Source organism: Spermophilus citellus, assembly GCF_964194105.1.
Source record: "Spermophilus citellus genome assembly, chromosome: 1".
Lineage (NCBI taxonomy): Eukaryota > Metazoa > Chordata > Mammalia > Rodentia > Sciuridae > Spermophilus > Spermophilus citellus.
In genome coordinates, this window is record NC_138182.1 from 85,454,676 (window position 1) to 85,480,360 (window position 25,685).

Below are 25,685 nucleotides of genomic sequence, written 5' to 3' on the forward strand. Positions count from 1 at the left end.
CTGAGAAGCAACTGTAGGTGATAGAAATAACAAAAGAGCACCTAGCTGGTGGAAAGAATGCATGTCATTCTCTATACCTCAATCCTACACAGATCTGTCAAATCTAGGAAATTGGATTGCCCTTGTGATTATCGGGAGGTAGATAAAAGGTACACTGCCAACGCAAGCTGATAACTTCCATTGCACTGTAAACAGCATACATTAACCAGATGATGACTTTCATTATACTGATAAAAGATGTTCCATTTTTTATGTTGTTTTAATTTTTATAGCATATTCTGAATAATGAATTGCATTTTTCTTTCACTTAAAAATGAAATGTTTGATCACTCAGTCCAGTGAAATTTCCAGTTGCTCTAGAAATGGACCTGAGTTGACCTAACATCCATATTCTTGAAACTTGGGATATCAAATTCTATTTTCCTAATGAGTTATACAGTATTACAATTTTTATCATTTCTTTAAAATCCTTAGCTGCCTAGATTTTAAATGTTTGTGAGGGGTTTTGCTAATTTTTCACATTCATACAAAACGCATATTGAATGCCTGTGTATGTTTCTACATGCTGTTTTATCATAACATATGAAGAATATGCAATTATTACTTAGAAGCACCAAAAGTAGAAGAATTATTTACTCTTGTAAAATTTAATTCACATAAATACTCATTTGCTTATTTATCTTTTTGTTAAATATGGGTTTACATGTAGCAAACAAATAGCTCAGAAATAATACAAACATACCTCTCATTTCATAGGTAGACAAATGCAAGTACTGAAAAGCTAATTTTTTTCAAGAACACATAGACATTTAATTGAAAAGTCAAAACAGGAATGACCCAAGAAGTGCTTCTCTCAGCTGGCTATTTCCGCTAGTCCTCCTGCCCGTCAATTTCCTGAAATTACATGTCAGTAACTATTCTATTGGTTGCAAACATAGTTTCCACTTCTGTCACCAAGGAATGACTAGGTGTTATACAGTTGTTGTTGTTGTTGTTGTTTTTCAGTTACCCATTGAAATCACTTTGGTCCAAAATTTAAATCTCAAATCTTTAGTTTTAAACTCATGCCACATTGTTTCTAATTCATGACTTATCCTAAACCTTTGTCCAGAAAGTCTATTGTGTTGAGGATCTTTAGATAGGAAGTATCACTCAGCTCTCCAAATTCAAGAGCCTTTTCAGTAAATGACTTCCCACAGTCAAAATCCTTCCAGCCTCATTTTTTCCTGGAAGATGTAAACTTGAGCCAGTTTGGATATTAAGTTGTAATTTATGGGAAGTAGCCAAATTAATCCTATTTATTTAAAGGAATAGCTATTTTCTATTCAACCACTAGGGGGGAATGACATACCATACAATCAAAACCAAAAATACTGATGAAATTCCAAAGGAATCAAACATTACAAAGCGTGTACTAGGAACTGGCATTTCAAGTCTGAACTAAATGATGCCAAGTCATAAGCAACAACAAGGAGGTCTTACTGGAGGTATATGCAGCTCTGGTTACTAGAGCTAATTTTCCTTTAATTTCAAATAGCAAAAATCAATCAGAGTTAGCTTAAAAATAAAGGACACATCAGGAAGTGTGCAAATTGCACCTATCCCAGTTGGTAGGGCTAAGAGATGAATTTTCTGAGAACTGAGCCAGGCTGCAACCAATGTGTCCTACAGAAACAATCACCAAACTAGGTATAACATGCCCCCAGTATGTCCCTGGCCTTTACCTCAAGGAATGTCTGCAGTTTAGGCAGTCTAATCACTACAAATGCCCTGTGGAGATCTTCAAATTACAATGAAGTAAACACAGTAGCTGTCAGTCAGTGTTTCATCACTGTGACCAAAACACCTAACAAGAACAACTTACAGTAGGAAAAGTTTGCTCTGGAGTCCGTGGTAAGGTGGAGCATCATGGAAGAAGGGCATGGCAGAGGAAAGTTGTTCACTTCATAGTAGCCAGGAAGCAGAGTGGGCAGGGGTGGGGAGCCAAGGAACAAGATATAATCTCCAAGGCCATGCCTCCATTAACCTACTTTCTCCAACCACACCCTACTTGCCTATAGTTACCATCCAGAATAGTCAAACTTTCAATTATCAACCTAGCAAATGTACTAATTCACCAATTAGGTTACAGCTTTCACCTCTGAACATTGCAACATTATCTCACACATGAGCCTTTGGGGGACACCTAATAGCTAATCCATAACATTCATCCCCTGTCCACCAAATTAAATGTCTATCTCACAAAGCAAAATGCATTTAGTTTATCTTTAAGAGTCCAAATAATCGTAATGGTTTTAGCAATGCCCAAAAGTGCAAATTTAAAGTCACATCTGAGCCTCAAGACAAACTCCTGGTTGTGAGCCCCCATAAAAGTCAAAAATATTCCATATATCCAACATACAATAGCACAGAGTAAATGTCTCCATTTTAAAAGGGAGAAAGAAGGGAATAGAAAGAAGAGATGGAACCAAACCAGCCAGGCAAACATCAGTTCCTGCAGCAACATGTTTGACATCAGGGGCACATGGCAGTGAGATGTGATCTACAAACATCTCTGTGCTCCTGCTCCTATGGCCTTGCCAGTTGCAGCCCATATGGCCTCTCTCAGGCTAGCTCTCTCCAGAGCCGGCAGCTTTTTCATTTTGGGAGACGGTCCACATTACTAGCATCTCTTAATTTCTAGGGTCTCCATTTTAGCTCCAGCTTTTCCTTGACTGCTATATGCGTCACCCTCTCAGGGGTAGCCCACAGGGATTTTGACCCTATTAAAATTTGCCTAACCTTCTAAGCCTTTTCTTTGAAATCTCGGTGGAAGCCTCCATGATGCTCTAACTCTAGCATCCTGCATTCCTGAGGAAACAGCACAGCATGAGCAATGCCAAGGTTTGTCACCTGCTTAAGCAGTAGCTACCCCAACCCCAACACACACCCACCTTGGATCACAGCCATAGTGGCTTTTGAATACCTGAGAAACTGAGCACTATGAAAACACAGATTCTGAAGAAATAGCTTTTTAGGCACCCAGGGTGCTCCCATAATTTCTTTTAAAAGGAGTTTTCTCTTTTACACCTTTGACCCCATGATGGGTGTGGTCTTGCTGATTTTTGAAAAGCCCTCAAAGCATTTTCTACTTTTCTCTTGTGGAAGTAATCTCTCTAACAACCCACCTTTTATGGCCCCAGTTTTATATGTACATTTTTGTCTAAACTGCAAGTGTTTAAATTTATTTTTCTGTTTTTTGCTCCTGGTTCTTACAGTAAAATGGATAAAATTTTGTCAGCAATACCCACACCACCACCTGAATGTTGTGTTGTGTTGAAATTTTCTCTGCCAGATTGATTAGTTCATGACCTTTAAATTAGGCTTTACAGAAAGTCTCAGCACATGAGCAAAATATAGACAAGTCTTTTTGTCAGAATGTAACACGAATGGCCTCTAGCTTAATTTTTAGTAGAGTCCCTGGTCCACTCTGAAACCTCACAAGCACAGTCTTTACTATCCACATTTCCTTCAGCATTTTGGTCTCTTGAGTTCTAACCAGAATCACCTACTAAGCACTGTTGACAATATTTTAAGACTTTCTCAACCTGAATCTCTTAACTTTAAAAAAATAAAAATTAAAAAAATTAAAAATATAAAATTCTTTCTTCAAACCAGTTCCAAAATCTTCTTAACCAAATGGTCAGTTTAGTCACAGCAACAACCCTGGCCTGCCACCAATTTGTGTGTTAGTCACTTTATCATCGAGGTGACCAAAATACATGACAAGAACAACTTAGAGGAGGAAAGGTTTTTTTGAGCTCACAATTTCAGTCCATAGTCAGCCAACTCCATCACTCTGGGTCTGTGGTAATGCGGAGCATTGTGACAGAATGGAATGGTGGAGGCAAGCTGTTTTCCATGGTAGCCAGGAGGCATAGAGAGAGAGGGAGGAGCCTGGGGACCAGATATAATCTCTAAAAGTCTGCCCTCAGTGACCTACTTCCTCCAGGCACACCCCAACTGTCTACATTTACCATTCAGTACAGAAGTCCTTTAAAATTAATAATCAAATGAATTTTTACTGATTAGGTTAAAGTTCTCATAATCTAATCGTTTCACTTCTGAATATTTCTGCATTGCCTCACACATAAGCTCTTGGGGGACACCACTTATTCAACCCATAACAGTAGGGGAGCTGCTGATGTTTATGTTTGTGGTAGTTGATTTTAAATGTCAACTTGACTGGATTAAAGGATTCCTCTTCACCTGGTAAAGCATTATTTCTAGGTGTATCTATGAGGGTGTTTTCAGAGGTGATGGTATGCAGTTAGACAGACTAAAAAGAAAAGATCTACCCTTATTTTAGGCAGGCACCATTCGGTCAGTTGGGAACCTGAATAGTACAAAAAAGGCAGAGAAAAGATGAATTTACTCTCTCTCCTGAATGCCCACATCCTACTGCCCTTGCACATTAGACCCCAAGATCTTCAGTCTTGGACTCTAGGACTTAACATCAGCATCCCCCCTGGTATTTCAGAACTTTAACCTCAGACTGAGAATTATAGCATCAGCATCCCTGGTTCTGAGGCCCTTGGACTTGGGCTAAGTCATGCTACTGACCATCCCTGGGCCTCCAGCTGCAGATGGTCTGTTGTGAGACTTCTCAGCCTCTGTAATCATGAACCATTTCCCATAATAAATTCTTCCTCATATATCTATCTTGTCCTCCTGTCTATCAATCTGCACTTGTGTGTGTGTGTGTGTGTGTGTGTGTGTGTGTGTGTGTGTGTGTCCCTGACTGGTCCTGTCTCTCTGGACAACACTGACTAAACTAGTTAATGCCACCCAGAAATCTAAATCACTTTCCTCAATACTGAAAGATCTGCTCTGCTACAGTCACAGTCTTGAATCCAAAACTTTAATGACATTTTCAAGGCTTTGATCTTACTGAGAAATAAGAATCTCATTGGTCCCTCAAGTTCGTTAGAGTTCATTGAACTTCTCTATTCAAAGAATTATTGTGGTAAGCTTTCAAGAAAGACTATATATTCAGAGTGTATCTGATATAAATGTAAAATATAAGTATTATAAGGTGAATATAGTATTGCAGAATTTCATGCATATAATGTTAAGAACCGTAATGCAACTTATAAAGATGTCTTTGGGTAAAATAGTTGAACTCAATGCAAGAAACATTTGGAATGTTGCAAAAACTGTCAAGCATTATCACAGTATGTATCTCTAAAGTCACTAAGATATAGGCTGCTGCTTTGAAATCCTTTCTAGAGAAATAGGAAAGAAAGTATGGCAACTCAGAATATGAAAATGAAAGACCTTCCTAGTGAAGAATACATGGGAAAGAGGAGCTCCAAACACAGCACAAGTTTGGAACCGGTTTTGAAAGAATTTGAGAAAAAAAAGTTAACTCTAGAAAAGGAGTCTAAACTTCTAACCATTCAAGGTTCTGCAGAAAAATTACTAAAGCAGCTAGAGTATTCTAAGGTGAAGTATGAACTGAGGATGATTTTAATTGACCTTGTCTCCAGACTGGTGGATATTCGTGAGTCTTTCTTCTTTAGCTTTGATCACCTTATGCAGAGAATTCTGAATCTCCATCAAAGAGAAGTAACCAAGAGCCTTCTTTATACTGCACCCACATATTATGGCTTAGGACCATGGCCAACAGTTTTTCTATGGACAAGAACTCTGGAGAAGGCATGACAGGAAGAATCAATGCTAAAAAAGTACATCTAGATGTTCTCACCATGACTTAAAGGCCCCTCAAAAAGTGCCCCAGTCTAAAACAAACAAACATAAACGAGATGATATCTGCTGGAACTTGAATTCAGCTCTTCTGAGTATCAAAGCCTCAGATGTTATGGAGGAAATTTTGGGGCAAGCCTACAAAGACCTTGGTAGAAGCAAAAATGTGAAAATATGAGCATTAGATGCCAAGTATTACAAAGAGGAAAATTTCTGGAAGTTGAAAAAGAGGAAGAGAATGTTGAGAAGGGTAAAGTTCAGTGGGAAAGAGCCAGTGTGGTGGAGGAGGAGGATGCCCATGGGTTGGGGGGATGTGTAGCACTGTTCCCTGAAGAACAGTAAGAACTTTCCAAGAAGCTGAGCAGCAGGTTCATGGAGGGGCTGCCACCCTCAGCACTAGTTGAGTTCTAACCCATGAAGACTTGCAGAAAATCTACCCAGTACATTTAAGGAATATACTCAGGCATGCTCCAGGAAAGTCCCCAAACAGAAATATACACACAAGATACAGGTATTTTTGCTTAAGAATTTTGAACATTGGCATAAAAAGTCTCAGGTCTGACAGGAATACAAGACTAGCAATTGCAGTGACGGGAAATACCCACAGAAAAGGAAGAAAACCAAAATAAGTCAATTTTTCAGTTCCACAAATAAATATAACTTTATGATGTTGTGTTATATCCAGAATACCCAATCAAATATAGGTTCTCTTTCAGAAGAAAGCACCTGGCATCATAAGGTGGACTTTGGGGAGAAAAAGAGATAGAATGAAGTTACATTCCACTTCAAGGATAATGCTAAATTTTAATTGCTCTGAAAAACAATAAACCAAAAAATGCCTCCTTGCATTTAAAATTTCAGAAGCATTGTACTTTAAAAAATCTAATCAAAAAAGAGAAACAGGGGGCTGGGGATACAGCTCATTTGGTAGTGCTCGCCTTGCATGCACAAGGCCCTGGATTCAATCCCCAGCACCAAAAAAGGAAAAAAAAAAAAGAAAAAGAAAAAGAAAAAGAAAAAGAAAAGAAAGAGAGAGAGAGAGAGAGAGAGAGAGAGAGAGAGAGAGAGAGAGAAACAGGAATTTACTTTAAAGACAACACAATGTTTATTTTTTAAGGACATGTGTAAGAGTGAGAGTGTGTAACATTGTGGTTGGCAAAGTCATATCGAAACAAGAAGATCTGGTCAGAGAAGTATGACTTCATTTTTTTTTTTTTTGGTACTGGGGATCTAACCCAGGGATACCCAACCACTGAGTCACATCCCTAATCCTTTTTATTTTGAAACAGGGTCTTGCTAACTTGCTTAGGGCCTTACTAAGTTGCTAAGACTGGCTTTGAACTTACCATCCTCCGCTTCAGCCTCTCAAGCCACTGGGATTATCAGCATAAACCATTGCACTCAATGTGACCTCCTTTCCACACCTGTAGGTAACCAGTCTCTAGTTTTGATTTTACCCGTTCTTTGTAAAAATGAGAAGGTCCATGTGTATTTTCTTATATCACCTTCATACTTACATGAAAGGTAGTATGCAATAGATAACGTTTTACACTTTACTTTTTTTATTTAACAGTATGTCCTGGAAATTACTCTATATCAACTCATAGATTCTTCCTCATTGTTTTTTTAAATAGTTGCCTAGTACTCCATTGTACAGATATCTTATAGTTGTTCAATCATCTACTCATATATGCAGGTATCAATATTTTTTATTATAAATATTGCCACTAAGTATGTCCATTGCATACTTTGCTTAAGAATTTTGAACTTATGTCCATTGCATAAGTATTTTGTTTTCTTAGAGGCAATCTTCAAGGTAGCTAGAAGTGGGATTGATAATATGTGTATACTTACTTTTGTCAGGTTTTGCCAAATTTTCCTCTAGAAGTTTGTGGCAATGCAGGCATTCTGCACCAGCAATGTAAGAGGATGCTTGTCTCTTGACAGCCTCACCAATAGAATGTGTTTTCACTTATTTTGGAATTATTGGGCTCGGGATATGGCTCAGTGACAGAGCTCTTGCCTAGCATGCATGAAGCCCTGGCCAATTATCCCAACACCATTTGTTTAAGAGGTATGCTAAAGGAAACAATTAGAAATGTGAAGAGAGAAGCTACATAATGGAAGAAAATCTTTGCAAGCTACTCTTTGGGAGAAGATTAATATTTAGAATGTATCCAGTGCTCAAAAAACTTTTCACAAAAAAAAAACCTAATAAATGGGCAAATGAATTGAACAGACGTTTCTCAAAAGAAGAAATACAAATGGCCAATAAATACATGGGAAAAAAATTGTTCAACATCATTAGCAATTAGGAAAATGCAAATCAAAATTACATTGAGATTTCATTTCACATCAGTCAGAATGGCAGTCATCAAGAATGCAAATAATAATAAATGCTAGAGAGGATATGAAGAGAAAGGAACACTTTTACACTGTTGGTGGGACTGACTACCACTATGGGAATCAGTAAGGATGTTCCTCAAAAAACTAGGCATGGAAAACCATATGATCCAGCTGTACCACTCCTCAGTAATGAATTAAAGTCATCTTACTACAGTGATACATGCATACCCATGTTTATAATAGCGCAATTCACTATAGCCAAATATGGAACCAGCTTAGGTGTCCATAAATAGATGAATGGATAAAGAAAATGTGGTATAAATACACAATGGAGTTTTATTCAGCCAAAAAGAAAAATGAAATTATGGCATTTGCAGAAAACTGGATGGAATTAAAGACCATCATGTTAAGCAAAATAAGTCAAACTCAGAAGGTTAAGAGTCATGTGTTTTCTCTCATGTCAAAGCTAAAGAGAAAAAAGGAAAAGAAAGGTGGGGATGGGTCTCCTAAAAATCAAAGGGAGATCAGTAGAGGAAAGGGACCAAGGTGTGGAAGGCAGGGGAGGGGGTGGGAAATGCTGGAGAGTGATAGTGACCATATTATATGGTTATGCTGTGTGCATGTATTAATCTGTAACAACAAATTCCATCCTTATGTACAACTATAATGTACCAATAAAAATGTGAAAAAGAATAAGTACTAATAAAGTAGAATAATCATAGCAATAAAAAATAAAATAATGGTAAGTGGAAAAAAGTATGCTGATTCTTATATCCTGCTACTTTGCTGAGTTTTAAAAAAATTGTTTTAGTTGTTTTTGACAGGATCTTTGGGGTTTACCAGATGGACTATCGTATCATCTGCCAGTGAGAGGTAGTTTTACTTTCCTGTTCAATCATATGCCTCTAGTTGATTTACTTTGTTAGTTGCATTGACTAATACCACTATTACTATAATGAAATACCTGACACAGGATACTTATGAAGTAAAAAGAGGTTTATTTTTACTCGTGGTTCTGAAGGTTCAAGTCCAAGATCAGGCAGCCTTGTTGGACTAGGCCTGGGGTGAAGGTGGTACATTATGGTGGGAGTGCATGTTGGAGTGAGCATTCACTTTTGAACAAGAAAGCAGAGAGACCAAGAGACCAGGTCTCCATGACCTAAGGACCTCCCACTAGATCTCATTTATCAAAGGTTCCCCAGAATGTCCCTATACCACCAGCATGGTGACAAGCCTTTATATTGGACCTTTAGCGGACACTCAACATCAGAACTATAGTAAGTCCAATGTTGAGAAGTAATGAACATAATGGATATCCTTGTCTTGTTCCCAATCTTAGTGGAAATGCTTTTGACTTTTCTATATTAAATAATACATTGTCCTTAGGGTTAAGGTACATATACTTCACCATGTTAAGAAAGCATCTCTCAGTGCTGATTTTCTTGAATGATTTTTATCATGAATGTGTGTTGAATTTTGCGAAGACTTTTCCAACATCTATGGGGATAATGTGATTTGTTGTTATTAGAATTACTAACTATATATGATATTAATTATTATATTAATCATATCCTTATATAACCCATCTTGCATTCCTGGAATGAACCTCACTTAGTCACGGTATATCACTTTCTTAATGTAATGTTAGATTCTGTTTCCTTATGGTACCATTTCAAATGCTGTACATTCATGAGTAATAGTAGTTTATAGTTTCCCTTGTGCTATCTTTTTCTTGTTTAGGTATATATATCAGAATTAAACTTGCTTCTTAAAGTACTTTCAATATATTCATTCTCCAATATACATCTGTGAGAGTTGCTTTGATGATAGTGCTTTTAGATCTTGTATCTCCTTATTTTTTAATCCACTTGATCTCAGCATTGAAAGTGTCCATTTTGTCATGTTTAATGCTTTTGACTTGAATTGCACCTTGATATCACAAGTTCTATCCCAGCTCTATTTTGCATCCATTTCTGTACTTTGCCCATCCCTTGTAAGTCCTTCACAATTGCAGCTCCTCTGCTTTCCCCAAAGGCTTCTCAGTGCTCCCAGGCTCCCAGGAAGCCTGTGATGGGCCAGAATGGTGCAAGAATTTCTGCAGCTGTGGTCCTGGCACTTGGACATTTTTCTCCTTTGATTCCATTATTTTTCAGCTTCTCTTCAAATCCTGCTGAGGGTGTGGTCTGTGTAGAATTTTTATAGCTGGGAAAGCTATTCCTTATAGTTTGGGGAGAAGATTTTGGGGAAGTTGATTACTGCAGAGCCACCACTGTCTTCAGCTACCCAGAAATTCATCATTTTCCAATTTAATAAAACATCTTCATGGCATTATTTGAATGGCTTTGTAATGTTGCAAGGAATTTATGTATATAATAATATGATTAAACAATACTCAAATATTGAACATGTTTTTTTTCCATCCAGCTAATGCCACAATTATTAATTCAGGCTACTATTATAGATTTAGTAGACATTCCATAAATATTTGTAAATAAATAGAGGAATGATGGGATGAACTGAATTTAAACTTGGAATAGGACTCCAAAAGATGAGAGGAGGCAAGGTGACCTATCCAAGGAGGTCCAAAGTGGAAAAAGTTTCAGGGGCAGGTCTGAGCCATGGCCTTTAGAGGTGTTTATAGTCATAGTGAGAATCAGGAATGAGAAACAGAGCCAAGATTTTGCAACAAAGATAGATGGTCAAACTTCAACAAAGCAAGTCAGGAACAAGGAAAAGGAATTCTTCCAAGGCAATTCCTGTGAACAGCTTGGAAGCATCTGCCTAGTCAATGTGGGTCCACAAGTTCACATTGCAGGGATATAATGGACTGGCCTCAAGAATTGGGTCAGGCTAAACAGGTGTCAAAAATAAATCAGATCAAGTTTAAAAGGCGCATTGTGCATATGAAAAACAGTTGTCCAACCAGGAAGTGATAAGAGTAAGCTCAGAAGCTGGCCTTACAGGCTGGCTTAAGTATTTAGAGCAACAGTGAAGACGTTAGACCTTATACAATGCTGGACTATTATGAGGCGGGTTTCCAGATGGCAGAGGATGGTTAGAAGTGATCATCTTTCACCCTTTTTGGAAAGCCACTTAAATTGTGTTTATGATTGTCAGATACATAAACAAAAAGTAGTATAAGTTATCTTTCACTTGCATGGATCAACTGGTTTTGTCTGCTCAAAGCATTCTCAAGGATGGTTCTATTTTATTTCACTTTACTGGGTTATTTTAAAGGATCATTAATGTCAGACATAAAGTAAAATGAAATAATACAAGATTACACCAAAAAAGTAGAGAGCAAACTTTATCATAGTTTTGTCCAGTACTTCATAATGCCATATTTGCAGCAACAGAATACACATTTCTTTTTTTAAAGGACTTTCTGATATTTGTTTTTCAATGATGATATCTTAGTAAAGATGTTTCGAGGGGGAAAATGTTTGGTAATGAAGCATTTTGGATGTTGAGGAAGAATTTTCACCAAAATTAATCGGATCATAAAACCATTAACTTTTCTTCATTTGTATAAGTCTTCCATTAAAAATATTATACTAATAGTCATTTTTATCAACAAGGTAGAATTTTATTTCTTAAGATCTCTCTGCAAAAGATGATTACTTGCCCAGATCTAATCAATACCCAATGAGTTCATAAAAATGGTAGAAAGGTAGTGAAAGGTACAAGATTAATTACAAACTCAGTAATCATGGGTTTATTATCACTTGGAGAACAGTATTTTTTTTTCTGAAGTGGAAAACATTTAAATTTAAACATTCGATGCCAACATTTTCTTTAATGAAATGGAGATGAAACTTTATTTTCCCAAATGCCTTTGCAGTTCCTCCTACTACAGTGCCCTTTCCTCACTCCTTCAAGGTCAGCTCAGACTTCATCTTTTCCTGGAGGCCGTTTCTCATCTCAGAAGATGGAGGACGCATTCCTTGTCAAGGCCCTTATCAAACACTGCCCATGCTTGTATCCAGCACTTACCGGCTGTCCTGACATTAGGCTTAATGCTTTTCTCTTTAGTGGCCTAGGAACTCCTACAGGTCATGAGTTACTTCTTATTCATCTATACAGTTCTTAGCATGGGATCTTTAAAAGTATGCAATAAATGAGTTGAATGGAATAGATTAACTTTCTTGCATTTTCTTTGAGTAAGGGTTTTGCTATTCAAATAATAAGCAGCTAGATTCATTTGATGGGTATTTATCAATGTATAGAAAATTATTATTTCAGAAAAAATATTAATCAATTAAATTTAATCCCTGACATTCAACAGAACTTCCTAGAGTTGTCATAAGAACTTCTGAAAACCAAAACTGTGAACTTGTAATGGGTAAATTATTACAGTTCTTTCCTTGATTTCATATCAGATAAGTTTGTATTTATCATTTAATACAAATCCATCCTCATATAATAAATATGTAAGACATATATCAGTGACCAAGATATGAGAAATACTGGCCATGAGTCTTAGAGCAGGAAAAATACATTCAATTATCAGGCTTCCTTAAAAAACAGGAGACGGGGGAAATGAGTTTTCAATTAAAACTACTTCTCTTATCAAAACCATTTATTTATTATTTATTACTGGAGAGTTTTGAAGTAGGAATTAATAAAATTATATAAAAATTCTCTGGTGATCATGTGTATGACTAATTAATACATTAAGTTAAATGATTTACTTCATTTCTACCCCAAATATTCATAAATACTATGAAGAACATGAGAACACACAAAAAGTTTATAAGATATAATATACTTGCTCAATAAACTTACCTTTTATACACAAGAATATGAAGGGGGCATAAAATAACTGGAGGATTCTTACAGTTTCTTAAGCAAATAATAAAACTATGTTCTAGAGAGGATCCATGGTGCTACCTGGATTGGAGAGACTGGAAGCACAGAAATTGGGAAATATATACACACACACACACTCACACTCACACACATGCAAGAATGAGTGCCCAGGGTTCATTCATAGTTGGGCGTAGGCATGAGATGGGTAAAAAAAAAAATGAATATAAGGGAATACACCCCAGAGGGCACAGTGTCTCCTGTGTCCAGCACACAGTGGGCTCCAGTTAGTCATCTGTGGAATAAATTAATGAGCTGGAAGTTGGTGGGTCTAGAGCCAGGTGAAGGGATTGAGGTTGGAGGAAAAGTGGACCAGAAAAGAAAGAGGGCGTGAAAAAGACAAAAATTTCCTAAGAGCAGAAGAAGGGCAAAAATGCAAGGGAGTTCTTGCATGGCAGTGTTTGGAGCAGGGCAGGCCCTCTTCTGAGAATGATGGCAAAGGAGAGAGTCAAGGTTGACTGTCTTCTGGGTGAACTTGGTCCCCTTAAGTGAGCAGTTTGTAAGATGGTCTTTCACAAACCTTGCACTTGAGAATACAAAGCCCTCAGCTGGTTAATAAAAATACAAATTTAATTACGAGTAGAAGAATCATATTATAATGTTATAAATATGAACAAAAAAATCTTTTAAATGGTCATGCATCTATTTGATATTGATTAGCATGTGCTTGACAAATTAATTTTAATTATAGATTTAAGCTTAAGACTTACAAACTTTAGTCACAGAATCAATATAACTATTGATAGCAAATCCTAAATGTTTAGTTACTTGGTACTAGATGACATGGCATAGTAAAAAATAAGGATTTCAACATTGCCTGTGGTAAATACTTTATAATAAACTGTTTTAATTGATCCTTTAGGTCCTAAAATGGTAGAAGTCCAGAGTCAGCAGTTTCAGATCAACTCCAAAGATGGAAAGCCACTCTTTACTGTTGATGAAAAGGAAGTTGTGGTTGGCACAGATAAACTTCGGGTGACTGGTATGTAGTAACCTTGAGAAAGACAATATCTCATGGAATGCACTTCTGCATTTGTATTTTTGGCAACTTTATTCTGGACTCTTTATTAGATAAGAAAACGTAGTTCGAATCTGTTAACTTCTCTTGGTGGCATAACTTTTGAAATTCTTGTTATCCTTTCCTAGGAGAGTGAAATCTCTTCCCCCTCCTGGCTTCCACCACATTTTACCCTTTTTTCTCTTTTCAATTGGTGTAACCCAAAGGCTTATCATATATTCCTCTAACATATGTATAATTTAATTATCTGTTTTTCAGGTTAATTTTATTCCCATTATATCAGGTATTTGGATTTCCTACATTTCTACAAAAAAAGAAAAAGGAAAGAAAACACTTTTGGTGAATAAAAGGTAGAATAAGTTCTCATAGTACTCACATTTAACAAAAAGATGAAATTTAATGAAAAGAATGTTTTTCAGGACATATTCTAAATTCACTTGCTAAACTTCTGTAAAGAGTAGAAGGCATAAACAATCAGATACTTACTGAATCTATTCCATACTTTTCTGTCTCATTCTGAAAACCAATAGCAACATTATTCTCTTATTAATATTACCAAACTCTCAAATGAAAACGAGATGTTTCTGACCTAGAAAGTAGACCCAGCCCTAATACAGTATTATGTAATATTGCAGTATTTTCTAGGCATTAATGTCTCTGATATTACAAAATGAATGACACTAGAAAGAGTATTAAAGGAAATTGATTATTGCCCGGTACAGATGTCGCTGACCTACACAGTTCTACTTACAGGCTTTCAGTTTTATGATGGGGTGAAAGCAATACATATTGGGTTGAAGTCCCACTTCTCTCCCTGGGAAGCAGTGTGCAGTCGGATCCTCTCTAGTGATGCTGAGCGGCACAGTAACCAGAGCTCCCAGCTATCCACATGATCACGAGGACGATCAACTAACACTGTGTACTCTGTTGCTACACTATGATGTTCACTATATGCTAATAGTATTGACTGAAGTATTTTTATTTATGAAGGGTTTACTGGGACTATAACTCCTCACAAATCAAGGAGCTTCTATATAAGAAATATAGCCTTTGCAGATCTAGAATCTCTTCCTACCTCAAAAACTACTAGCTACATGACCTCAAGAAATTATTTTGTCTTTGTTGGCTGTTTCCTCACTTTTATGAGTGGGTTGTTAACAGTATCTTTATTCTTCTATTACTGCTGAATCACATGGATTGATGTGTGCAAAGGAGAACAGAGTTCTGGGGAGAGTATTACTGCAGAACAGAGCAATAGAATCCACAGGAAAAACAATCTACATATCAGCTTACACTGCCTCAGCCCCACGCCATCCTTCACAGAGAATTAGGAAAGTCAACTTTCCCTGGCCCAGAGTTCATGTCAGGCTATAACATCATTAGTGGAACAGATGAGAAAAACTGAGAGCAACTATATTATTTATTACCGGCATGCATGCATCAAAACCACCTTGACATTTTGTTATATTATACTCATATTTATTATATTCACCCCCAGAGTTTCTGATTCAGTAGGTCTGGAATGGTTTTGAGAATCTGCAGTTTGAACACACTTTAGATGATGCTGGTGCTGTAGTTTCAGGGACCACACTCTGAGAGCCACTGCCTTATGCTAATTTGATCAGAGTCAATGGAAAAAGCAACAGGTCAGCAACACGTAGACACTTTCTAGAAGACACACTCAAGTTAACCTTTAAAAATAAATAAATCAAAGCCTTCTTCTTCTTTCTTTCTTTTTTTGGTCCAAGGCAGAAAATTCTCCCCCAAATCCTGAGTTTTTTTCCAGTGAGGCAAACTAGAACAAATATACCCCCACTTTACTGACTGTGTAACTTCCTTGTCATTATGATATTATACTAATATGAAGTTCTTGTTGCCTTGGCAACCTGGGTGACCAGATCTTACCTCTTCTCAGCTCAACAATATGTTCTTGGCTTCCCCTGTAATTAAAGAAAACCAAGAAATTCCACATTTCTGACTTTTCTTGTTTCTCTCCGATGTCTGACTCTCTATGTATTGTGTAGCTCAGCCTTTCTCAACAATAACAATATTAACATTCCAAGTTGGATGGTGCTTTTGGTGTGGATAAGGGGACAATTCTGAGCATTGCAAGATGTTTAACAGCAGAATGTTTCTTAGCTCCTATATACTAGATACCAATAGCATCTTCACTGCATCATTTATGACAACCAAAAATGTTTCAATTCCCTGCCAAAAACTTCAGGGAGAAGGGGAGTTAAATCAACCCCAGCCGAGAATCTCTGGTCTACCCTAAATCTATAATGTTTTTCTGGAATTCATTAGCATTTGTTTAGTGTTTACTAATTAGGCTAAATTCCATTGCTTACATTTGGGCTGGGGAGATGGAAACACGAGTTAACTTGTTGGATATATTGTGTTAAACGCAATAAAGGATGTTTGGATAAAGGAATTTGGGAGCAACCCAGAGAAAGGAGTCAGTTCTTCCAGGATGTAATGGGAAGAGAGACAAACTGGGTCAGAAAATATTTCCCAAGGAAAAAGAAGTTCTAGAATGATGGGTACAAGTTTATCAGAAGAAAAAATAAGGGTTATCATTCTGTGCAGAATGTAGAGCACGAATGGATATTAATAGATAATTGGTAAAAAAAAATATATCAATGGTTAACTTTTTAAGGGTCAGACTGAATCCAATCCTAGCTGCTCCAGTGAATAGGCATGTGACCTTGAGTGAGTACTTTCCCTCAGTGCTTCACACTACAAACATCAGTATCCACGGATCACTGATAGTAGGATGTTGTGTAGCATCCCACAAAAATTGATTGTCACATTAAGATGCAGGGTTCTAGGAAGTCAAAACTGGAGTAGAAATGATGTGATCACTGGCAAAACCACTAACTAAAGAAGAACTGGACAGTTAGACTTGCCAGCCTTGAAGAAGTAGGTACAAATCAACCACAAGGATGACGACCTGACAGGCACTACTTCAAGGAGTGATCATTTTAATGTTGCAGATTGATATTCACCCTTGAGATGACTGATGGCGCTCTCCATATGGCTATTATTGTTTTACTGCCAACGTTAGATATTAAGTGAACAAAGCCACATCATGCCACTGTGGTATTGTGTAGAATTCTAAGGATGACCTTTGCCCTTGTATGATCTCCTCCCCTGCGAGTGAAAGTGGAATCCATGAGTATGTCACTCTTGTGATTGTGTCATTTACATGGCAAGAGGGAAATAATCCGGGTGGCCTAATCTGACTTCATGAACCCTTCAGGAACAGAGAGTTTTTCTGCCTGGTAGCAGAAGGGAGAGCTGGAGAGATTCAAGAGCAAGCAGGATTCATTGCTCTGCTGTTCAGGAAGATGGAGGGGGCTCTGTGTCAAGGTGATTGTGGCTCAGGAAGCTGAGAGAGGACCAGGGCAGACAGCAAGGAAACAGAGTCTCTGCCCTACAACCACAGGGAACTGAGTTCTGCCAACTACCTAAATGAGTTGAGAAGCAGCCTCTTGCCTGGAGCCTCCAGGTGAGATTATTTTCCAGCTGCCACCCAGAGAGACCCCAAGCTTAAAACCCAGCCAAACCTATTGAGTAGAACCTGGGACTTACAGGACCTGGGGCTAACAAATGGGCATGGTTTCTAGCAGCTAAATTTGTCATGATTAGTAGCACAGAAATAGAAAAAAAAATGCATCCTTCATGCCATTCTAACTATGGTGGTAAATAGCACCAAACAAAAAAAAGTTTGATTTATTTTTTACTTATGTAATTTCACAGTCCCTACAATTATGACTAAGTTTTGTTCATTATAATAGAATGCTTTTATGAACTTAAGTCCCTCAAGATAAACTCATACAAAAACTTTTCTCCACGACTTCCTCTGAAAGTTTGATCCTTATTTAAGTGGATTGACTCTAAGTAGCCTTTGGATTCTTCTCAGATCGGCAAAAGTAGCAACAGGTGACAGCCAAGGAAAGAAGAGCAGTAGGAGAGGAGAGAGAGTCTCACTCTGGGGACTGGGAAGGAAATGGAACACTTTGCTTCACTTTTCTCCTTGGCACAGCTGCTCTCAGCATGGGGTTGCAAGGGAGGGGTGAAGTGCTCTAAAGTTAACACAGTGCTCTCTGAACTTCTAACTCATAGTAAATCCTCACTGGACTTAGAAACATTTTCTTGCCATTGTATTTGTCTCTGTTATTCAAGTAATACCAAAGAAAAAGATGAAACTCCTTGTTAATTCGTAAATACCTGCCATAGACTTAGTCAACTAGGAAACTACAGAATAGTTTTAAAAGTAAGATGTATAGAGAAAATTAAATACTTTCGCCAGCTCAGTTGGATTAACCTAGGCTTCATCCCCCCTTCAAAATAGAATTGGTTGCCAAGTGACCAAGTTAATGTGCTTCTCTTCCTAACCCCAGTTACAGAGCATATTCTAGGAATAATAAAAAATTTTGTCTTCAAAAGGAAATATTCCATACCATTGCCATAAATGACTTCAGCCAGATGATAAATTGTTAGGCTGCCCAAGTGTATTTTTTAGCACCTTGATAATAATTTGGTAGGCTGATTCTGTTCCTCATCATTAAGTTTAAAATAAGAAGGTCCTGTAATAGTATCCAATTCCCACCACTAATAAGCTCTAGTGATAGGCCCAGTACAACTTCTTTATGTCTTTCTGAGCAGATGAGCAGGATTACATTAAGTCAGAGAGATCCTGTAGAAATGCTGGTGTCTCCCACAAATTCTTTACGACTAACAAAAGCAGACCTACAGAAGGAAGATTTCAACGGCTGAAGAAGTGAAAATAAACATGGGTAGGTCCAGGTCCCATAAAGAGACATGAAGACAGACATCTGGAAGGTTCTTAAAGATCACCATATCCTTCAAGCCCACATCCAAGATCACCAAAAACTTTGAGATGCGCCTGTGGACAGCTGATGAACCTCCTGCTACAGCTGAAAGGACCCAATTAAAACTGGCTCAAACTATAAGGCCATTCGTTGCCTCAAGAAGTCTGGAAAGGGTAGCTCCTGGCTGAGTAATTTATTGATTCCATGTTTTTCTCTTGGGAACTATGTTGACATTCCTCTGTGAATGCAAAATGGTTCTATCAGCTCCAAGCATCACCTTCCTCTGTAATTACTTCCATCTAAATATCTATGAGAAGACCTCAGTAGTGAAATGGTCTCTAAGTTATACTTCTAGCCTAGAATTCTCCTCATCTTCAATTGCTTGCATTTCTCTTGTAAGTGGCATTTAGCTCAATTTTATTTTGTGAATCCAATCTAAAACAGTTTGAAGACATTCATATTCATTTTGATAGCTTCTCTATTAGAGTTTATCTATGTAATAATTATTTCATGGTCTTTATGTTTTAATCATATGGAGTTTGAGTTTGAAATAAGCCTGATGTGAGGGGAGACAGAAAGGGATCAGATCATGGAAGGACTTGTTGATCATTATAGAGATGTGGGATTTGTTCAAATGCAATGAAAAAACATTGAACTGTTTTGAATAGCATACCCCTTGAGTTATCATACATTTTAAGATCAATCTAATCATTGCAAGGGTGGATAGATTGTTTGAAGGCAAGAATTAAAGCATTAAGACAGGATGACATTAATTGTAGTACAAACAATCCATGATGGTGACCTGCCTAAATGGTAGCAGTGGTACAGAGGGAAGTGAATTCCTCCAAATTAAGATCTGACATGTAGAGCTTGTCAGTAGATCAAATGGGTGGCAGATAACCCAGGAGAGAATTGAAGATGATATTTTTTGTTGGATAATGGCATTACTCTCTGGAAAATGGCTAAGTCTGAGGAGAAGAATACATTTGCACAGCATAAGGCATTAACTTTTCATATTTTAGGTATGTAAGTTGAAGATACTTGTGAAACAGCCACGTGGATGTGTCAGTTTAGTAGCTATTGGATATGTGATCTAGTTATTGCTCAGAGCAAAAGTCGAGGCTGGAGATACAAAGGAGCTTCCTGCACCAATTGAGCTCTAAAAAAAATGCCGACATTAGAGGCCATAAAGAAGAGAGCCTGTGGGGAAATAAAAGAGTGAAAAGGGGAGACAGTGTGGTGGAAGGGACATCTTGGTAGCCATGTTCCTGGTACCAATAGAGCCCATGCTCCCAGAATGTGGAACCAAAAGAAAATGACAGACTGTCCTTGGGTATATCATCATGGAAGTCACTGCTATCCTTTTTTTTTTTTTAAGAGAGAGAGATTTTTTTAGTTTTCAGCGGACACAACATCTTTCTTTGTATATGGTGCTGAGGATCGAACCTGGCACGCATGCCAGGCGAGCGCGCTACCGCTTGAGCCACATCCCCAGCCCCAATCACTGCTATCTTGACAAGAGCGTTTTTATGAAAGGCCAGAGATGGTTGAAATGGTTATAATGTGAGTAGAATGGGAGGTAGTAGAGCTTTTATGTGGAAGTTTGGCACTGAGGCGGGCAATGGTATTATTTTGTTTCAACTGAAAAGCCCTATCAGTCCATGAAGTGTTCAGTGAATATGTGGCATGAACCTCAATAGTTATCAGTTTAGATACAAAAATCTGAGTGCATATTACCTACTATTTGAACAGAATTATTAATAGTAAATTCTGGGTTGTTGTTTTTTTTTCCCTGTAACTGAAAGAACCTAGAAATAGCAGCATGTTGGGAAGAATGGAGCAAATAGGAGCCATTTTCCCCCCAGTTGGGTTCTGACCTTGATCGATGGACACTATTACATGAATGTTTCACCTGCTTTCACCACCATTTCAAAACATCTTCTACCACAGTCTTACTACATACAGAACTCCACATGAGTGTTATTTATCATAAAATGTTCTAGAATCCAGAAGAGAAGAATGATGTTATATAAATACCACGACTTCCCTGTAGAAATGACCAGACCATCTATCATGTCTAATCTTGATGACATATTCTTTTAAAAAATTAAGAAGTTAGCATTATAAAGACAATGATTTGTCTTTTGTACTTTTTTTTCATTTTAGGTTGTACTTTCCAGAATTAACAATACATATTTTAAAGAGGATTACTTTAATGCATGGGTTAACTAATGTCATCTATCTTATAGTAGAATTATTTTTCCTACACACAATTTAGGTTATATGATCTCAAATAAATGTGTTTTATTTTCTACAAGGAACAAGTGTTTTGCCAATTATATTTTTAATCAAAATTTGTTTGGGAATATTAAAATTGGAGTGCAAAAATAAAGGAAATATATTTACATTGACGATGAAAAACCACTTACTGAGAATCATTTTATGAAGTCATGCAAGGAAATTCATTTTATCACATGCAAATAGGTTCTGAGGAGTATATATACTTTGAGGCTAAATGGTAATGACATAATTAAGATCATATAATGGGGACATTTACAATTTTAGTGATAGAGAAACTGCTGCTCTTATTTAAAGGTTGTATATCTGCCTATATGTACATTACCATCATGTGACAATATCACTAATTATGGTCATATCAGAAGTTAACGAAAATTTTAAATTCCGCAGCAATGTATGTAAAAACTGATTATTGAGTTATATTTCTTTGTAAAAAACAGTGCCACTGACACTGAATGATTTCAGCTTTTAGGGGGAAAAGAATTGAAGCTATCCTCAAATAAAAATTGCCTGAGGGTGTAGGTCAATGGTAGACAAAGCCTTGGGTTCAATCCCCACACCAGGAAAAATATTGCTTGTGCAATTGAAATACACTACAGTTTCCAGTTTGGTTTTACAAAGGGTATATTTTTGTAGAGATTAAAATGTCTTGACACTTCTTTTTTCAGTCATCTTACCATTTGTTTATATAAAAATAGATAAAAAATGACATAAGAGTTTAAGGTCCATATTCCTTTCATTTCTATTACTTAGTTAGGGAAAGAAATTATTTTTTAAATTATATATGCTCCTTGACTTACAATATATTCCAATAAACCCATCATAAGTTGGAAATATTGCAAATTAAATGTTTTCAATGCATCTAACCTACCAAGCTTCCCAGATTAATTTAGCTTACCTCAAAAGTGATCAGAACAATTAAATGAGTCTACAGCTGGTCCACATCATCTAACATCCAGCCTATTTTACACACAGTAACCATGTGATCACAGGCCTGACCAGAGCTGCAGCTTATTGCCACTGCCCAACATCTCAAGAGAGCATGGGGCCACATATCATGATTCTAGGAAGATCAAAATTCAAGTACTGATTTTACAGAATGAATATTGCTTTCACACCAGCATAAATTTAAACAATTATACAAAGAACCATCCAAAGTTGGGGACCATCTGTATTTGTAAAGCTCATCCTAGGTCTCTCATAACAAAGCACTGTTCATGTCTCAACGATGATATTTAAACCACACGAAAATCTACTTCTCATATAAAACTATGCTTAGCATATCTCTGCCTAATGATTGATTTGTGGTGTTCTTTACTTTTTCTTTTATATCTTGCAAATCAGAAGAAGCAGAGGAAAGAAAAAATTAAGAGGATGTACAAATATCATACAAATTACTGAGTTAAATTATTTTCTGCCTCCACCAAACACAAAATGTTGTCTATACTCAGGCGAACCAAACATTGTACTATAAAATTTGATTGGCAAAATTCATTGTGGAAACTCCAATGCTTAGTATAGCCTTACTTTACATAATGGTTCCCATTATCATTTAGGTTTGCTTAAGTGATAGTTTAAAGAGATGTGACTTGTTATAGAATATACTGGGATCTGTTTCTCATCTGAATATAATTTGCATTAATTATAATTTTCATGAACCATTAACCTTCATTTATGTGTTCCTTTATTTCAGCTGATGCTAGTTTTTATGTAAATCATGCTAAATCTGGTTGTAATTTTAAAATTTCATTTTGTGCTGATTTAAATCTCTTTTACTTATGTACCATAAGCTATTATTTCTTAAATGAGAGCTTTCAATGTGATATTTTGTCATGTCTTCACATTTAAGTAAAATCACAAAGAAAATAGTAATTATAATAGCAAAGCTAATATAGTTAGTACTATTGTGGAGAAAACATGAAGGTTTTGGGGGCTGGGAGTGTAGCTCAGTGATAGAGTGCTTGCCTAACCTATGTAAGGCCCTGGGTTTGGTCCCCATCATAGAAAAAAGAAAAGTGAAGGTATTAGGAATCGTTAAATTAGCAAGGGCTGCTGCTGAGACCTTTAGCCCAGGATAATTTCTCAACCTAGTCCAGGAAACTTTCACAAACGCATTTGTTTTTGAATGCCCAGTATCAAAACCAGTACAATGATAGATTAGAAAATAAACATTTTAATTGTTGCAGGGTTTCCTATAGAAGAAAGTCTGTACCACGTGAGGATGAGTTCTGAGATCCCTGTGGAATCAAGAGGGAGATAAAATTACTTGTGAACTACAGCAGCAGCCCAAGAACAGGGAGGGGCCTAAACCAGAGGAGGCTTGAGATGGGCAGGGCCTGAACTAGGGGTAGGGCCTGAGCCAGGCTCCTGCCACCAAGGTAAATCATGACGGGTGCATGCAGACATGTCTATCCATAAAATTCAAGAGGAGAAATATTTTAGATGAACAATGAAGTTGCATTTACATCTTGGATCTCTTACATTTCCATGATGTGCACTCATGACACTTTCCTGCCCCAGATTACAGTTTATCTTGCAGTCCTTGCCCATGAGCTACATACATTCATAAATGTCCACACCCTTTAAGATTCAGACTAAATGGTTTTTTTTTCATATCAAGTCTTTCCAACTCTTGTAAAGTAATTCTTCCCTGCCAATGACCACCAAAATAACTGTGCTGCACTTTGCTCCTGGCACATTGCTTTCTATCAGACATCTATAGTTTATTTTTGTATGAGAAATCCAACAGCTTATAGATTAAAATGTGGGCTTTAAATTCAAATTACAACTCTGCATTTAACTGTCTTAACCTAGGAAAGCAAATTAACCTCTCTGTTCCTCAGTTTCCTTGTTGGGAAAATATTATCTACTTCATAAGGCTCAAAGTATTAAACAAGTTAGGACATAACAGTGTGTCATTTTCAACTGTATATCTCTGCACCCCAAATGACAGAATGTCTGGCATGCAATTAGTTCTTAAACTAATGAAAATGGTAATGTACCAATTGCTAGAAATTAGCAGGTCTATTTTGAATATTTAATTTTTTAATTATTCTATGCATTAGAAATAAATGCACAACACAACTTTTACACATAAAATCTAGATAATTAGTTAACTTATCGTTGCCTACAACATAAATGCAAATGCATTTTTTAACAGGAATTATTTCTTTTCATTTTGATACAGGTACCGTACTCTAGTTTAAAAATAAACCCACTGATTTTGAATCACTTTGAAAATCACATTTCGTTGATAGGATGTTGTTGTAGTCTAGAAAAGTAAAGAAGAAGTTGTGCCTTTTTTTTTTTTCTGTGACTGAAACATCTGTACAAATTCAGCAACAAACAACAAAATCTACAGATTGAGTGTCCCTTATCCAAAGTGCTTAGGCCCAGAAATGTTTCAGATTTAAAAAAAAAAATTAATACATGATGAGAAATCTGGGGGATGGGAGCCAAGTCTGAAGACACATTTTGTTTGTTTGTTTGTTTCATATACACCTTAAACACATAGCCTGAAGGTAACATTATACGATTTGCATGTGACCTCTCACATAAGGTCCAGTGTAGACATTTCCACTTGTGACACCAATGTCAGTGCTCAAAAAGTTTCAGATTTTGGAGTATTTTGGATTTCCAGATTAGGGATGCTCAACCTGTGTCGAATGAAAGTTTTATTTCTTTGATGCCACTTATTTTGCTTTGGTTCTGAACACATCTTTGGTTTTTGTTCAGGGCCTGAAGGAGCTCTTTTTGAACACTCGGTGGAGACACCCCTTGTCAGAGCCGACCCATTTCAAGACCTTAGGTAAGAATTTTTGTTCCAATTTAAACAAACTCTTACAGAAGATAACTGGGTATGTGGTGCAATAATATGTCAGCAGTTGTTACCAGATTATTTCTTACTGCATTAGTTGACTTTATTTTCATTGACTTTTTGCACTTAACCAGTCATTATTAATTGAACTCCAAAACAAGACAAAAGTTCTATTGATTATACACTACTCTTTTCTCTGAGTTCCAGGCCTCTTCACTCTCCCTGTCCCCACTGCTTTGACTCAGGCTCTGTACTATTCCAACAGCCTACTCCTCCCTCCAGCCTGTTCCTCTCCAGTTGCCCTTCACATTGATATCAGAGTGACTTTGCTCATTGCAAACTATTTAAAAATACTTCATTGATTCTGCTTCAACCATAGGAAAATTTAAAAGCCCTGCAGGGGGTACTCATGGCCTTTTGTGCTCTAGGCTGTGCCTGGCAGCTGTCTCCTCCTTATGTGCCCTCCCAGACTTGAGTGGCTGCCATGCCCTCCACCCCATACTTTCTCACAAGTTGTTCCAACTGGCTGGAGGGCCTCTCTTGCTATACCATCCATCTCAACACCATCTGCAAACAAGGCAAAATCTTTTCTCTTCCTTTTAGTGGAAGAGAATGGTGCCCATACATGGACTTTGAAATTTGCAAAAGGCATTCTTAAAAATGTGAGTTTACTTTGATTTTTTTCCTCGCCTTCAGAGTCTGTGTGCCAGTGTGTATTTCACCTCTCCCAGACTACTGAATGTCACATGGTAATGTCGAT

The 25,685-nt window shown here is 37.1% G+C and overlaps 1 protein-coding gene across 3 annotated transcripts in view; it reads left to right on the forward strand.

Moving 5' to 3' along the window:
- The window catches only part of LOC308648164 (gamma-sarcoglycan), an 86,619-nt gene that overhangs the window by 49,326 nt on the left and 11,608 nt on the right, over nt 1-25,685 (forward strand). For all 3 annotated transcript variants that reach the window (XM_081292847.1, XM_081292849.1, XM_081292848.1), the window contains exons 5-6: nt 13,820-13,939; nt 24,844-24,916. In XM_081292847.1, the coding sequence (XP_081148973.1) occupies nt 13,820-13,939; nt 24,844-24,916 (193 nt within the window). The remainder of the gene's footprint in view (nt 1-13,819; nt 13,940-24,843; nt 24,917-25,685) is intronic.